This window comes from Myotis nattereri, assembly GCF_964212035.1.
Source record: "Myotis nattereri genome assembly, chromosome: 3".
Taxonomy (NCBI): Eukaryota; Metazoa; Chordata; class Mammalia; order Chiroptera; family Vespertilionidae; genus Myotis; species Myotis nattereri.
This window is the reverse complement of record NC_138077.1, coordinates 213,758,706-213,774,757: the sequence shown is the minus strand read 5'-3', so window position 1 is coordinate 213,774,757 and position 16,052 is coordinate 213,758,706. Positions and strand designations below refer to the sequence as shown.

Sequence of the window (16,052 nt, the reverse complement as noted above, 5' to 3'; positions counted from 1 at the left end):
TCAGCCCCAGTGGCCCAGGGCTGAGCTCCCGGCAGCAGGAAGGCGGGCTCTGAACTCCGGGCAAGGGGAGGAAGGACAGATCTTCACACCCGACACCTCACAAAGCCCGGGGCCCTCAGAGCTGCTCCGCAGCTGCTAGGGAGACAAATCCATGGCCCGGAAGGGGCCTTAGATCTGGGTCCACACCGGCTCCACGCAGCAAGAAGTTTCCCTCAAATAGCTGGGGGTGGCTGCCCCCCACCCCCCTCCTGCAGTCCTACTAAGTGGAGCTGATCTCACGGAGCGCGGTCTGGGGAACAAGGTTGGCTCAGGCCAGCAGTGGCCTTGGCCAGTCTGACTGCACAGCCCTCCCCGGGCTCAGGGCGGGTCCCTGGGTCTCACCCCAGCAGTTCGCCAACCCGCACGCCTCTTTGGTACATGATGATGAAAGGATCAATTAGGCCGTGAAATCTAGAAATTAATACTATTTTGAGTTGGTAAAATGCTCTTTTGCACACATTTCCAGCATCTGGTAGTTAACCGAATGTCCATTTTTTCACAACTCACACAGTACAGATTCCACAATGTCCTCTGTCCTCTAAGCATTAAAAACGTTTGACGTTCTTCTGAGTCTTCACAACACCCCTGTGAGGTAGGCGGTATTGACCCCATTCTACAGATGGGGAGGTCTAGGCACGGAAAGGTAGTGGCTCCTCGGAGGCCGCAGGTCTGGCTCCGCCGCGGTCCCAGCGCCGCCGCCCTGCGCGGAAGGATCTCACAGACCGCGCTCCTGTCCGTCCGGAACTAAACGAGGGCCTTCACAGCTCATGCTTGACTCCTACAGCCAACCCCTCCCCCTGAACGGGAAAGACAGGAGCAGGGCTAACGCTCAGTCGGGCTGTGTGCTCTGGGTAAGCCTTTCGCCAGTCGCCGGCACTGTGCAGCTGCGCGAGCGCTCACACCCTTTGGAAGACAGTGTGAAGTGCCATCAGGGGCGATGAAACTTTGAGAACGGAACACAGAAATCAAGTTAACAGATTTGAATCAAGACACAAAACCACACGTGATGGTAAAAAATAGAACCCAAATCGCTGGAGGGCAGTGCTTCCCGGCGCCTGACAAGGCCTCGCACAGAGCAGGCGTCCAGGAGCCGCTCTTGGACAAAGGACTAAGGACACATCTCGGACACGCCTGCCACTGATGGCAGCCCCACTGGGGGAGGCCGGAGGCCATGGGGGGCGGGGCTCCCTGGTAACAAAGCCACTTGGCCAGGTGTGGCTGCTTCCTTTGTGCCAAATAAGAGTTGGGGCTGTAAACACCGCGCCCCTCTGCACTCACACTGCCATTCATAAAAACAGGTGTGTCAATAGGATAAATACATGGAGAGCCTTATCAGGAAGAGGCTTAAAACTGGATAGATGCTCATGCGCCCACGGAGGATGGGAAGGTGGTTAGGGCTGTGCTGCTCGTGTTCCGGTTAAAATGTATCTTTTCAGTTAAAATGTAACTCTAACGCTAGAAAGCCCTGGTGCCCACACCCCTTCCTGGGGAAGAAACCTGATTCCGAGTAATGAGCCCACCTGCCCCAGGGGGGCGGGGCTCGGTTACAGCCCAAGTGCAGGGAGGCCTCCTGCGGCCAGGCCCGCCCAGCACGCTCCTCCTTCATCTTTCATCCCCGTCCCAGCTCTCGATTCAGCCCAAGAACAGATGCTCCGGGAAGTTGGGGGAGGGGGGCCTTTGGTCCTAAGGCCTCAGACCTTTGGTCTTGAGGGATGTTCCCGAAGAGGAAATGGTGAGTATAAAGCGATTAAGAGAATCCATCCTGCAGAGTGGCCCACCGGAGGCCGTTTGTCCCGGGCTGCGGAGTGGGAGGCGCCTCGCAGAGTGGGAGGCGCCGCGCCCCGGGGGTCATAGCTCCACCTTGACCCCTTTTATGAAGGGCAAGCCCGTGGGCACCCGCTTCTTGTACTCCAGGTACTCCTCCCCGAAGAAGTGGATCAGCGAGATTTCCTCCTCTTCCGTCCGGTCCCGGAAGAAGCGCCACACCGTCAGCGCGTAGCCCACGCCGCAGATGGGGTTGCAGAGCATCACCTGGTGGGGGGGACACGAGGCTGATCAGGGTCAGAGGGACAGACACTGTGGACACAAGCGGCACCTGCTTCTGTCAGATCCACAGGACACCCCGCCAAGGGCCCGAGAGACCCTCCAAATAAATTAGATGAGGTGTCCAGCCGGCATGGCGTCGGTGAGCATCGACCTCTGAACCAGGAGGTCACGATTGGATTCCCGGTCAAGGGCACACATCAGGGTTTCCGGCTCATCCCTAGTAGTGGGGGTGCAGGAGGCAGCTGATCCATGATTCTTTCTCATTATTGATGTTTCTATCTCTCTCTCCCTTCCTCTCTAACAATCAATAGAAATATATATATTTTTAAATAAATAAAGAGGACCAACAACCTTGTGAATACACCGAAACCCACTGAATAGTACACTTTGAACTGGTGGATTTTATGGGTATGGGAATTATATGTCAAATTAAAAAATATTTGGAGAAAACTTAAAGGAGGCCAGGGGTACCTCTGACACTTTACCTGGGTGCCGATACTCCAGTAAAACCACCCCACGTAAGAAGGGTGCCGGAACCAGGCATACACCCCGCTCGTCACCAGAGTGTGGCTTTCTGACTTTTCATTCTGCACCACGTGGTTGAAGTTGGAACCAGCTGTAAACATCGCCGCTTTCCTCAGACACTCTCCGAAGACCACCATCAGCAGGCCCGTGGTGCTGAGCCAGGTGACCTGCTTCAGTTCTGCAGGGGACACGTGACAAGCGGACTGCTGAGTTCTCCCTTTGGATGCTTAAAACGAATCTATTTTTCCAAGACAGGAACCAGGGACCGCACCTCGCTGGCTGGGCGCCAGCATTTGTCATCAGGTTAAAATGTAAGTATAAGCAAAACACATCCCCCTAAGTTGTGCTGTTCATCCGTTTAAAGTGCCAACAACCAGCCCAGCTGGTGTGGCTCAGTGGTTGAGAGTTGACCCAGGAACTGAGGTAGCTGGTTCGATTCTCAGTCGGGGCACATGCCTGAGTTGCGGCTTGATCCCCAGTAAGAGGCGTGCCGGAGGCAGCCGATCGATGATGTTCCTCTCTCATCGATGTTTCTATCTCTCGATCCCTCTCCCTCCCTCTCTCTCTCTAAAAATCAATAAAAAATATATTTGAAGTGCCAACAGCCCATTTAGAGCATCATGGCAAAGAGCTGAGGGGCTCTCCGTCCACGTTCCCTGCCACATGCTCCTGTCCTTCCCTTGGGGACAAGGACAGCCAAGTGAAACACAGCAGGACCCGGCGCTCCCGCTCTGGCCATTCACTGACTCATGTGGTTACCCTGCTGCCGGAAGTTCACCTGGGGAGCAGGGTCCTGGCGCAGTGGCTTTTGCTAAGAAAATCTCCCTGTGGAATTTCTCAAGCCACAGAAAACCCATGGATCCAAGTCTCCTCCGATGGGGGAATTAGGATTACAGCGATCAGAGGGAGGGCCTTGTCTCAGAGGGCGCACTGCGCGCTGCAAGGCTTAAAGCAACAGGTCACCGTGCCCTCGACTTGACCATCCAGAAGCAGGTGCACAGTCCGACCTCTATAAGAGCTTAGTGAGGACAGACGTCTGCGGAAATCACTCCGGGAGATTAGGTCCGAGGGGAGAGCCCCCCTCCGCATGGACGCCCGCGTGGAAGCCACCCCCGCCCGGGGCGAGCAGGGCACACTGACCTGGCCAGAGCAGGTTCTCAAGGGTGAACTCTATCCAGGAGGAAAGGGCGGCCACGGTGTACTCCAGGCTGTGGTTCAGGAGGAAGGAGTCCAGGGACAGGCTTTTGGGGTTGTTGACCGCTGTGACCAAGTATTCAGAGTAGTGGAACAAGGACAGGGAGCACATGTACCTATTGACAGCAAAGGAGAGAGAGGTTAAACTTGAACTTTTGGGGGAGGAAATTCTTAAAAAAGATAGAGGTCAGCTGGGGCGAAGGAATCGCCATGGGTCCAAGCGCAGATCCAGGCTGTGAAACTATGCCCGCGTCCTGAGGAGGTCCCCCTGTCCCGCCTGAGGGTGGACCTCAGGCACCCATACCACTCCCTCAGGCTTGCAGGCAGTGGTCGGGTTTTATGGTTTTTTACGATTCTTTATTGCTTGTATTTATTTACTTACTTATTTATTTATTTATTTATTTTTTAGAGAGGAGAGGGGAAGAGAGAGGAACATCCATGTGGATCGGCTGCCTCCTGCACACCCCCTACGGGCATGTGCCCCGACCGGTATTGCACCCAGCAACCTTTCAGTGACCAGGAGGACGCCCAACCAACTGAGCCACTCCGGTCGGGGCAGAAAGGGCGGCTTTAAACGGACTACGCTTTTGAATGTCATAGGCCAAACCAACCAACAAACAGACAAGTGAACAGGAAGGCATATGGGTCCTTCAGCCTTTTTGAAATGGCACCACACACAGTAAAGCATCAAGCCGGAACTAGCAAAATAAAGTAGTAATGCATGTCAAACACAAAAATTTTTTTTAAAAAAGAAACAATTCCAGCAACGAAGAATTAGATGGATCCGTGTTGATAACAGGAGACCACGCCTTTTACCTTGCAGCCCTGGCTCATATCTAGGTCAGGGACTAGAAGGCTCAAGGGACTGCAATCAGAGTGTAGGGACACGTCCCAGACTGGCCATGGGGGATGCACTAGCTGTGAACTAATAGAAATGAGATGCAACAGGCCTGTGAAGGCCAGCCAGAGTGCCCCCCCTTCCCCTCCCCCAGGATGTCCCAGCAGCTGCCGCTGCAGGTGGGGGCACCTGTGGGGAGGGTGCCAGCGAGACCTGCTTCTGCCTGCAACAGAAGCGACCAATGGGCACAAGCTCTCAAGGCCCGAGATGCAGGAATCCAGGTGGAAGGTAGATACCTGGTTTCCACAGGACCCCACCAAGCGTGTCAAACTCGCGGCCCGCAGCTTTCAGCCAGCCAGAGATGGAATGCCACGACTGTCCTCTGCTCTGCCGCCCTAGCCTCAAACCCACTGCTCCCACAGGCCTTCTTACCAGCCAAAGTGATCCCAAGAAGACTGGCTGAAACTCAGCAGCACCCCGCAGCCGAACACGAAGCCCAGGAAGCAGGCTCGGACGGCGATCTGAAAGAGACCGGGAGGAGCCCTCACCCGGCTGTCCTGGAGCACACACCCTGCTCCCTGGGGCCCGCAGGCCACGGCTCGCACCCGGTCTGGTTAACATCCCGAGCCCCGCGCTGGCTGCCTGTGTGGCCCTGGGCGAGTTCCTTAACCTCCGGGGCCTCAGTCTCCCCATCTAGGCAATAGGTATGACAATAACACCTTTTAGAATTGCCTTGGGCTTACCATGAAGAGCACTGAAGAGTAAATGCCACGTAAGTTTTTGCTGCCTTTATCGCTTATTGCTGCTATTATTACTCGGGGCTGTGGGTAAACTGTGACCCTAATTTATTGGGGGAATTCTCCCAGGTCCCCGCGGCGAGTCTGGTCCGAGCAGCCGGGACTGCGCCCGGCCCCGTCCACGGCACCGCGGGGCCCCTGACCTCAGACGTGCCAGCAGGTCGGTCTCCACACCTTCAATTACGTAAAAGGACTCGTGAGCTCGCTCCCTGCTCACCCCACGCGCGTCTGCCGCAGCTGCTGAACCGCACCAACTGCAATTCTGCGCCCGCCCCGCCGGGTGGAGGGCCCGGCCCCACGCCCCCGAGCCCGGCGAGCGCGGTCCCTGCTGCCACCGGGTGGCTCCGGCCACGGAGCGCTCCGCGAAGGGAGCCCCGCTCCTGGGCCCCGCTCCCGGCCCACCCGGCCCGATCCCCGCCCGCCCGCCGGCCCCCGCCCGGCCCGCACCTGGTAGCGCGGCGGCCGGTAGAGCAGCAGCAGCAGCGCGTTGAGCCCGGCCACGTAGAGCGCCAGCGCCGTGCGGCCCTGCAGGCCGGCGCGCGTGAGCAGCGGCAGCGCCAGCACCGAGGCGCCCAGCAGGAAGGCGGCCAGGCTGAGCCGCGCCTCGGAGCCCGGCGGAGCCCGCGCCGCGCCGCCCGCCATGGCGCAGCCGGCCGACAGCGGGCGCGGCGCCGGCTGTAGCCCCGGGAAACCCGCCCGCCGCGCCTGCGCGCCGCGCCGCCGACGCCGGCCGGGAAGAGCCGCGGGAGCCGCGCGCCGCCCGGGAGCTCTCGCGATACCGCCGCGCCGCCGGGCTGGGGCCGGAATTTAACGGGAGCGCCCCGCCCGAGGCCCCGCCCCGCCAGAGGCCCCGCCCCTCTCGCGGGCCCTCCCCTCCCGGGTCCGTCCCGCCCCCCTCTCGCGGCCCCGCCCCCTCTCGCGGCCCCGCCCCGCCCCGCCGGCCTCCCGGAGACTTACTGACCCAGCGCGGCGGCGAAGTCTCCCCCAAACTCCAGAATCCCGTGCAATATGAAGCGACCCCACCCTCGGCGGTCCCGCGCTCGTCCCCCAAAATTCTCACCTGCCGCCGCTAGCGGGGCCGATCCCATCCTCCACGTCCAGGGGCCCGCACGCGGAGACCGAGCGCGGTGATCCCCGGCTGGAACCCACGCAGCGCCGCCTCGGGGATACTGCCCTTGGGCACCCTAAGCGCGGATGACCGTCCACTTGGCCGATGGCGCAGCAACCAGGATTATGTGACTTTTTTAAAAAAATATATATATACTTTATTGATTTTTTACAGAGAGGAAGGGAGAGAGATAGAGAGTTAGAAACATCGATGAGAAACATCGATCAGCTGCCTCCTGCACATCTCCTACTGGGGATGTGCCCGCAACCCAGGTACATGCCCTTGACCGGAATCGAACCTGGGACCTCTCAGTCCGCAGGCCGACGCTCTATCCACTGAGCCAAACCGGTTTCGGCTACGTGACTTTTTTAAGAGGCAGAAACCAGAACCTTACAGTGTGATCTTGATTTCACTTGGGCAGAACACAATCATTGCCATGTGAGCCTGGGAAAATGAGTGAAATAGAAGCCAAAGTTACCTAACAGCGGTTATCTTCCGGTGGTAAAACTCCGGGCGGCTTCGATTTCCTTCTTTATAGGTTTTTGTATTTTCCATATCGCCCACAATCAACTTATAGTACTTTTAAAAAATATATATTTTTATTGATTTCAGAGAGGAAGGGAGAGGGAGAAAGAGAGAAAGACATCAATAATGAGAATCATCCATCCGCTACCTCCTGCGCGCCCACATTGGGGATCGCGCCCGCAACTCTGACATGTGCCCTGACCGGGAATCGAACCCTGTTCTCCTGGTTCATAGGTCGACGCTTAACCACTGAGCCACGTTGGTGGGGCAACTTAAATTACTTTTATAATCAGAAATTGTCCTTTAAAGGGTTAAGAGTCTCCCCTCTCCCCCGGGAGCTAAGAAGCAATGGTGGAGGAGAAAGACATGGCAACAAAGAAAAGACTGGTGGGTGGGAGTGGGGCAGCAGCAAGTAAGGATGGAGAGAGAGGGACCCAGGGAGGGATGATGGGTGGGAGGGCCGCGGGTGAAGAGCCTGGGTGGGAGAGATGCTGCCACTAGGTCTTGGGGCCCTGGGGAACCGGCAGCCTGCCTGCCTGCCGCTGGAAATGAGAACAAGGGCGTCTAAGGGTAGGAAGGGGGGAGGGAGGCACAGAGGCATGTGGCAGGATAGGGGACAGGCCCCAGGGGAGCTGGAACCCTGGGTAGCGGGCCAGACATCCTTGAGGCCAGGCGGGCTGTGAGCTGCCGTCATCCAAGTCCTATCCTCCTCCGTCCCCACAGGACCTGTCAGGACTCCTGGCGTTTGGGCAGCTGGGTTCAGGGAAGGATGGAGCCTGGGCTGGAATCCGGGCCCGGTGCCGCTGCGGTCCCGCTTTGTGACCTCGGGCAAATCAACTCTTACAGTTTCTGTAAATGTTTCTGTAAAAATCGGGGGATCCTGACTTCACAGTCAGGCATCGCTAACGTTCCTAAGCCTGATGCCATGTTCAAATGGTGCTCAGAAGGCAGGTGCTCAACTCGGTTGGTCAGAATGAAAAGGAGTGTTAATGTGTTAAAATCCAGAGTCGGCTGGCACCATGTGGGAAGGAGGCCTGGGCTTTATGTTGAACCCCTCTCCTGCCTCTACCCCAGTTTATCAAGGTCTCTCCCAGACTCAGGACTTCTCCCTCTGTGCCAGGAAGCCTTGAGGCCACTAGGCGGCGCTCATTTCCTCTTCGGTCCTGGGAGTGAGTCTGCTCCTGGGGCAGCGAGCTGCTCTGAGGAACCTCCATCTCTGGCCATTGACTTCCGCTCTCCACGCTGACGTATGGCCCTGGTTTCCCCAGGGACCACCCCCACTCTAGGGGCACAGAGTCATGTAGTTCAAACTGGAGGGCCACCCCTCTCCTCTGCCCACCACGTCCCCTTACACCAGTGGTTCTCAACCTTCTGGCCCTTTAAATACAGTTCCTCATGTTGTGACCCAACCATAAAATTATTTTCGTTGCTAATTCATAACTGTCATGTTGCTACTGTTATGAATCGTCATGTAAATATCTGATATGCAGGATGGTCTTAGGCAACCCCTGTGAAAGGGTCGTTCGACCGCCAAAGGAGTCGCGACCCACAGATTGAGAAGTGCTGCCTTACACTCTCCCAGCCCCATCTTGGAGAAGTGGAAGAGAAAGGGGGAGCAATCCCCTCCTGGATAGGGCCGGTCGAGTGGGACAGATGGGGGATTTTTCAAAGTCACTGGAGTGGCTGAATTTATCAGGGCTCAGGGCTCACAGGCCAGTGATAGAGGAGGAAGGCAAAGCACATATATCCACGCACTGGCATAGGCGTGGGAAACCGAGGAACACAGACAGATACACACAGACACACAGAGAAACAGACAGGAACACGCAGAGAGAATAAAGTGATCTGATCTAACACATCCACTCTGCCCCCAGCTCTCCAGTCCCCCCCCCCCCCAGCCCCAGTCCAGGGGAACAAGCCTACACAAAATATAAGAAAATACAGGAAAACTGCTCCGCCTTGGGATGCCTCGCTGGCCTTTTTTTTGTAAATAAGCATTTGAATGTGTTTTGTTCTAAACTGCAAGGCCAGCACAAAGGAGCTTTCTCATGCAGGAAGGTCCTAGGCAGGGCCCTCCCTCCGCCTCCCCTGCGCCCTCCCCTCCAGCCCCCCCCCCCCCCCGCCCACCAGCTGGGGTGGCTTCCAGCCTCAGCCCCAGTCGGGGTCCCTCTCTTTAAAAGAGTCCTAAGAACACCTTGACTTCCCCCAGGTGAACTGCAGGCTGAGGTAACCTTAGGCTTCCCTTTCTTCAACGGATTACTTGATTGAGCAAGAGAGAATGGGGCGGAGCAGGGAGCTGCAAGTGCAAGGCTCGGCCTTAACCAAGCACCTGAACCCACATCAGCTTCCCAGGGAGAGAAGTTTGCTCCTCTCCAAGCTTGGCACCAAGTCAGGGAACCGGGCTTCTCCCCCACCTCTGTGTGTGGGTCCCCAGTCAATGGCTGTTAGAGGGCTCCTTGTCACTCACAGGCCTCCTACTGAAGGTGGGAGTGAGGCTGTCCAGGGTGGCTGCAGGAAGGGGTGGGTGGGGGGGCGGGGCCTGGTTCTCTGAAAGTGTTCTTTTCCCTCCCTGGGCCATTCTGGGCTCCAGGCATTAAAGCCTCCTCTCTGGCCTCTGGAAATGAGTGGGTGACGAGTAATTTACGAGCACATCAGCCCAAAGTGCATAAGTCAGCCTTGCACAAAGCAGCCGGGTAAATATTTAAAGATTAGAGCCAGCTGGGGAGAGGCACAAAAGGCGGGACAATGGGGGTCTCTCGGAATTCACTCTCCCAGGGCCGGGCCAGCCGGGTGCAGTGCGGATGCACTCGCCGCAGTCCCAGCCTTTGTCCCCTGGAGGACCCTTGGCGGCCGAGCTATTGGAGTCCCCACCCAGCTAAAGAGAGTTAAACAATCGCGGCCTCTCCAACCCCATCCGGAGACAATCGGCTGAGTCATTCCCGGGCTTTCGCTGTGTCCCCACAGTTAATTACATGGAGCAATCACCCCATTCCGCTTTGAAATGCATCTGCGAGGGGGCGGGCCGTTCCCCCACCAAAGGGGCCTTTGCAACACTCTCCAGTGAGCGCGGCCTAACGTGCCTGGGGCCGCAGGAAGGGACTCCCGCCAGGGGGGAGGCTGCCCAGGGCTCACAGGGCCCTTGTCCCGAGGCCTGAAACCCCTCCCCACCTCGTGTCCTGACCCGACTCCGACTGCAATGTATTTATTTATTTATTTATTTATTTTTGTTGTTGTTGTTGTTATTGTTGCCAAAGTCAAGAAAGCCAGCCTGGCTGGCATGGATCAGTGGTTGAGTGTAGACTTCTGACCCAAGAGGTCACAGTTCGATTCCTGCTCAGGGCATGTGCCCGGTTTGCGGGCTCCATTCCCCGTGGGGGGCATGCAGGAGGCAGCTCATCCAGGATTCTCTGTCGTCGTTGATGTTTCTCTCTCTCCCTCTCTGGAATCAATACAAATATATTTTTTAAAAAGTCAAGAAAGCCAAAGGGGAGAAGGGAGGGCAACGACGCAGTTACTCTCCGCCTTAACCGCCCAGCGTGAGGAAGCAGGGCCCCGAGAGGTTCTGGGAGCCCCCAGAGCCCTCCCGAACGACAGAAGGAGCTGGTTCCGTGAATGAGCAGGGGCAGCCTTGGCCTCCTTGGCTCTGGGCCTGGACTTGTGCTCCTTTCCAGGCGCCCTGGGGACCCCAGACCCTAAAGATAGAGGAGGTTGGTGGCCTACATCCCAGCCTGCAGAAGCGCGGCCTGAGTTGGTCCATGCCCTTCGCTCGGTCCTGAGTGCAGTCTGAGAGGACTCGGGGTGAACCCTTGCGCACCGCCCCCTCGGAAAACGCCTCCCCGGCCCCTGCGCGCCTCGGGGGCCAGGCCTGCCCGGGTGTGCGTAGGGCGCCCAGAAGCCGCCTGGCCCACAGCAGGGGAGACGGGCGGAATGGCGTCCCCAGCCTGGGTGTCGGGAGGGACCTTGGTGGACTCATTTAGGATCCTCTCCACGGACGTCGCCTTTAAGCTAGAGGGGGAAGTGGCCCCCCAGGAGGAGCCGAATTGGGGTCAAGTGGGGATGGGTGGGGGACGCTGTCCGTGAGCGCGGGAAGGGAGCCCTGAGCCTAGGGGAGGGGGATCTGGGAAAGTAGATGGGGCATCAGCCCAGGCGGGAGGACCCCGGCGAGAGGACGTGCGGAGGGTGGGGGTAGGGGGGTGGGGCCGCGGAGGCTCGGGAAGGGGCGGGGGCGGGCCTCGAGGCTGAGACCCCCCGCCGCCGGCCTCGCCCCGGCAGCCAGAGCAGAACATGGCGAATTAGAGCGTTTTGCGGTCCATCTTGCGCCGCTTAAGAAACACTGAGCCGCCCACGTGAGCGGCCCCACCCTGCGCGGCCGGGGTCCTCGCGCAGCAGCTGGAGAGGAGAGCGGGCCCGGGGGCCGCGGGGGCCCCTTTACGGGGCCCTAACTCTGGAGAGGGGCGGCCCGCGTCCCGCTGCGGCCGGAGGACCCGCCGAGCGCCATTGGTTTGCTAATGCGCCGGAGTTGAAAGGCGCGGGCGGCGGTCCCCGGGGAGGGGTCGTAATTAGAGGACAAATTGCCCGCGGCCCGCGCGGCCCGAGGGCGGCGGCAAGTGGGGGGCGGGGGGCGGGGCGCGCGCCCCGTGTCGGTGCAGATGTGCAGCAGCTGGAAGCCTGCGCGCGACGGGGCGCCCCGAGTTCGGCCCCGAGGGGGCGCGGCTTCGTGGGCCGGCACAAAGCCCTGAACACTCCGCTGCCCCCTTTGTGCCCGCGGCGCCCTGGACCGCGCCGTCCCCGCCCCCGCCCCCGCCCCCGCCGGAGCGCGCGAGAGGCGGCTCGGGCCCCGCGAACCCGGCGCTTCAAAGCCGCCCGGCGCGTGCCAGCGCCCTCCGGCCGGCCTGGCCCCGCCGCTCGCCCGGGCCCGGCCCGGATCTGGCCCGTGGTCCCTGCGGCCCGGGCGGAGGAGAAGCCTGGAGCCGCTGGAGCCGCTGGAGCCGCAGCTTCCTCCTGAAAGGAAGGCGGGGAACCGTTCTCCTCGCCGCTCGGCGCCTGGGACCGAGGCTGTCCCGGCCGGGCCTTCAATGCCTCCGGGCGGGCGGGGCGGGAGGGGAGAGAGGCCCCGCTGGAGGGAGCTGGGGCCCACCCAGACCTAGCCATTCCCTCCCCCCGGGCGGAGCCCTGCACAGGCCACGCTGCTCATTCCTCTGCCGCGGGCTCCACTGCGGAACCTCAGTGCACAGACACTGAAACTGAGGCTGAGTCCAGGGAAGGGAGCTGTGAGTTCGAACCCAGTGTCTCCCCCGACCTCAGCCTTCTTGTCAGCCACAGCCGCTGCGGTCCTGCTCCTGGGGCCACACCCAGGCCTGAGCTCAGGGAAGAAGGTCCTCCTTCCCTGAGCTCCGTGGTGTCCAGCTCCAGCCGGAATGATGAGAAGAGGTTGGGGTCCCAGACCTGCAAAAGCCGCAATGACGCTCCCCCAGGTGGTCGGTGGTCTTCCCACCCCCACCTACCCTCTGGGAGCCAGCGGCGGTGGGAATAAGCCCCCAGACCTTCCCCTGCGGGAGAGGTTCTCAGAGCCTGAGTCCGCCCCACAGCCCTCACACCCAGCCGGCTCGGAGGCTGTTCTGCCTGCCGGCCCGAGGCTGCAGCAGGCCCACCTCCCCAGGGAAGAGCGCGGTTTCTCAAGGCCGGAGGGCACTCAGCCCGGGCACTCCCAGGCCCCAGGCCCCAGGCCCGGCGAGTGGGAGGCTGTGGCCCTGCGGGCGGGCTGCACGCTTTAATGGGACACATGTCCCTGTGTGGCCCCCGCGGGCCCGGCCTGCGCCCGGCTTTGAGTGGCCACAGGCAGAAAATTGCTGCATTGTCCCGACATTAGGGCCACTAATGTGCGTGGCCAGCACGGCCAGAGCGTGAAGCTGCTGGAAGCCTGGCGGGCGGGTGCTCCCAGCCTCGCATCTTCATCAGCTCTTTACCAGGCCCGAGGCCCGGGCTCTGTCATAATCGCTAGCGGGGCTCAGAGCTGGCTGGGCCTGTGCACCCCCAGTGGGACCCCAAGAACACTCAGAGGCAAGAGCAGCAAGGACGAGGCAGGTGGGCCTGGTGGCGGGGCCCAGAACTTCGGGACACTGGGAGGGGACAGTCATGGGGGAATGGGCCTGGAGGGGATCCCAGACTCGGGAAGTGGTGGGGTGAGAGGGATAAGGGAAAGACTGGGGAAGGGGAGGGGGGTTGCTGGGGAGGGAGGAGGGGCCCTGGGGCAGAGCTGAAGCCTGGCGGCAGGAGGGGTCGGGCAGAGGGAGGTGGGGAAGTCACTGTGTGTCCCCCTCTCCTCCCCTCCCTCTCAGGGGTCCTGGAGCCCAGGATCCCTCATTGACATGTAAACGAGGGGCCCCTATAAAGGCTTGGCCCCTTCCCGCGGGCACGTACACGACAACATGGGCACTGAGCCCGGGACCCAGGGCAGCTCTGGGGGCCCTGCGGGCAGATTCCGAAAGGTCCGGGGTGCTGAAGAGCTCGTGGGGGGGGGGGCCCTGCCCGCCGGCGGGGGCAAAGGGCGAGAGGGCCGTGACACCGCCCTCTAACAGCCTCTTGTCCACAGATCTCCAAGCCACTGATGGAGAAGAAGCGACGTGCGCGCATCAACGTGTCGCTGGAGCAGCTCCGGTCGTTGCTGGAGAAGCACTATTCGCACCAGGTGAGTCCGGGCGCAGTGGTGGGTGGTGCGATCCATCCCTCGCCTCTCCCCCCCCCCCCCGCGCGGGCTCCCGGCTGAGAGCCCTTCCCACCAACCGCAGATCCGGAAACGCAAGTTGGAGAAGGCAGACATCCTGGAGCTGAGCGTCAAGTACATGAAAAGCCTCCAGAGCTCGGTGCAAGGTAGAGGGGGCCCTGGGAGGTTTGGGGGGAGGAGCCCTGCATACACACGGATAACTGAGGGATGGATGGAGAAAAAGGCACAGGACTGGGCAGCCGGGCGAGGCGGGGCCCAGGCCACTGGAGGCGGGAGGCAGCAAGGGCGGCGGGCTGTGGAGTGGTAATCCGAGTGGAAGAGGGTCTGGACGTCCAGGTGGCCTCGCCTCCCTCCCCTCCTCTCCCTTCTTCTCTTCCTTCCCCCTCCACGCTTCTCCCCTCCCTTTCTCCCTCTTCTCTACAACTCTCCCTTTCTCTTCTCCTCTTCCCCTGCCCCCAGGGCTCTGGCCCGTCCGCAGCGGCGCCGAGTACCCGTCGGGCTTCCGCGGCTGTCTGCCGGGCGTTGGCCAGCATCGGCGGCGCGGAGAGGGCGGCGGCGGCGGCGGGCTGCGCTGCCCGTTGGTGCCCGAGCGCACGGCGGGCAGCACCATGGACAGCGCCAGTCCCCGCCCCGAGGCGCCCACGCGCTGCGGCCCCTGCGCCCCCTGCGCCCCCGCCATTTGGGCCCCTAATCCGGGCGCCAGCGGCTCGCGGTGCCCGCCAGCCAGGCTCCTCCTCCCTGGCGGTCTCCCCGGCCCGTCCACCCACGTCCCGGCACCGCAGCCGGCGTCTCGTCACGGCGCCGAGAGCCCGGGGTCAGGGATGCGCCTGTGGCGGCCCTGGTAAGGCCCAGGCGTGGCCTCGGGCTCAAGGGGTCCCCCGTCTGGTCTGCCGGCGCAGAGACAGTTTGCTGCGCGCCCGTGTGACGACCGGGACCTCAAACGTCCGGGGAGGGTGGCCGGGAGGGTGCCGCGTGCCGAGAACGCAATGAAACACGCGTAGCCTCGGTGGGCCCGGGCCTGAGCCTTTAGGCAGAAGCCACCCCCAACCCCAGCCTCACCTACTCAGGCAGGACCCGCTCTCTGCTCCTCCCACCCGAGGGGGCTGGGAGGGGTGTCCTGGGCCGCGCCCCTTGCCCAGGGCCCCGGCGGCAGCCCGCCCCCGCCCCCGCCCCGTGGCCGAGCCGCGGTGGGAAGGTCGCAGCCGGCTGCGGCGCAGAGCAGACCCCTCGCAGCGAGGAGAATCGCTGCCCCGCCCCGGCCCATTCAGCCGGCTGGGGACGCCCGGTTCCCACCGGCGCAAAGCACGCCGGGCTCGCCCCGAGGGCGAGGGGCCCCAGCAACCCCCACCCTGAGCCTTCTCTGCTTCCACGGATCCCCACCCCCTCGGCACGCAGCGCGGCACCCCCGCCGCGGGCGCGCGTTCCCACGGCCGCGCGGGTGAGCAGCCCAGCCCGCAGCCGCCCGCAGCCCACTCCGAGCTCCGCCTCGCGCCGCGAGATGCTCTCCCGCCTCCCCGCCCACCCGACGCCCCTCCCGCGCGGCTCCAGGGGAACCAGCGCACTGTCGCGCCTGTGTGTGGGGGGCTGGAAGGAAGCCGAGCTCCTCCCGTGGGAGTGTCCCCTTTCCCACTCGGCAAAGACCCCGGCTCCGCAGTGTCCCCGTCTAGAAGCCCACGTCCTTCGACAGCCCTCGGAGGGCTGGGCACCTGTTTCGGGGGCCCCAGCACGCGAGGGGGAGCCTGGGGGTGGAGGACGGGGGTCTCGGGCTGTGCCCAGGAAGAGACTTTGACACCTCCTCTCACCAGTTTGAAATGCAGAATAAAGACAGTGCGAACCTGAGAAACCTCATTTATCCCACGCGGCCCACTTAAGCGCGTCTCTTTGAACTACAAATACCAACTTTGTATAAAACTCTTCTCGTTCTTGGCCGCCCCTTCCTTGCTCATGTGCTAAAAACCCATACAGATCAGAGCGCGGGGAGAGCACAGCTGGGTCTCCGGAGCGAAGGTGGGGGCGGGGGTCCGGGCGGTAGCGATTTGGGGGCGGCCTGTCTGTCGGGTCTCAGGTTCCCACAGTCCTAGATGTGGCTGGTGACCCTAATACCCCTTCCGGACACCAGGTGGCGACCTCGCACAGCAGACTCAAGAAGCGGCTTTCAAACCCCAACCCAGGCCAGGGGCATGGTCACCAGGCACAACCGCTCCCGCCGCCCTGGCTCCAAACTGCCCTGCCCTTGTCGCCCTCCTGAACCAACCT

General features: G+C 61.5%; 2 protein-coding genes across 2 annotated transcripts; one reads left to right on the top strand and one right to left on the bottom strand.

Annotated features, from left to right (window-relative positions):
• Nucleotides 1-449: 449 nt before the first annotated feature.
• Nucleotides 450-6,136, bottom strand: ICMT (isoprenylcysteine carboxyl methyltransferase). Its single transcript, XM_081085487.1, has 5 exons — nt 5,887-6,136; nt 5,075-5,163; nt 3,751-3,920; nt 2,571-2,788; nt 450-2,070 (listed from the first exon to the last, which is right to left on the bottom strand). The coding sequence occupies exons 1-5, from the start codon at nt 6,079-6,081 to the stop codon at nt 1,888-1,890; spliced, it is 855 nt and encodes a 284-aa protein (XP_080941613.1). The 5' UTR covers nt 6,082-6,136; the 3' UTR covers nt 450-1,887.
• A 5,423-nt stretch (nt 6,137-11,559) lies between these two features.
• HES3 (hes family bHLH transcription factor 3) lies at nt 11,560-14,641 on the top strand (the record flags this gene model as incomplete). The annotated part of the gene is made up of 4 exons (XM_081085492.1): nt 11,560-11,572; nt 13,665-13,760; nt 13,861-13,942; nt 14,256-14,641. The coding sequence occupies exons 2-4, from the start codon at nt 13,680-13,682 to the stop codon at nt 14,639-14,641; spliced, it is 549 nt and encodes a 182-aa protein (XP_080941618.1). The 5' UTR covers nt 11,560-11,572; nt 13,665-13,679.
• Between the last annotated feature and the right edge of the window lie 1,411 nt (nt 14,642-16,052).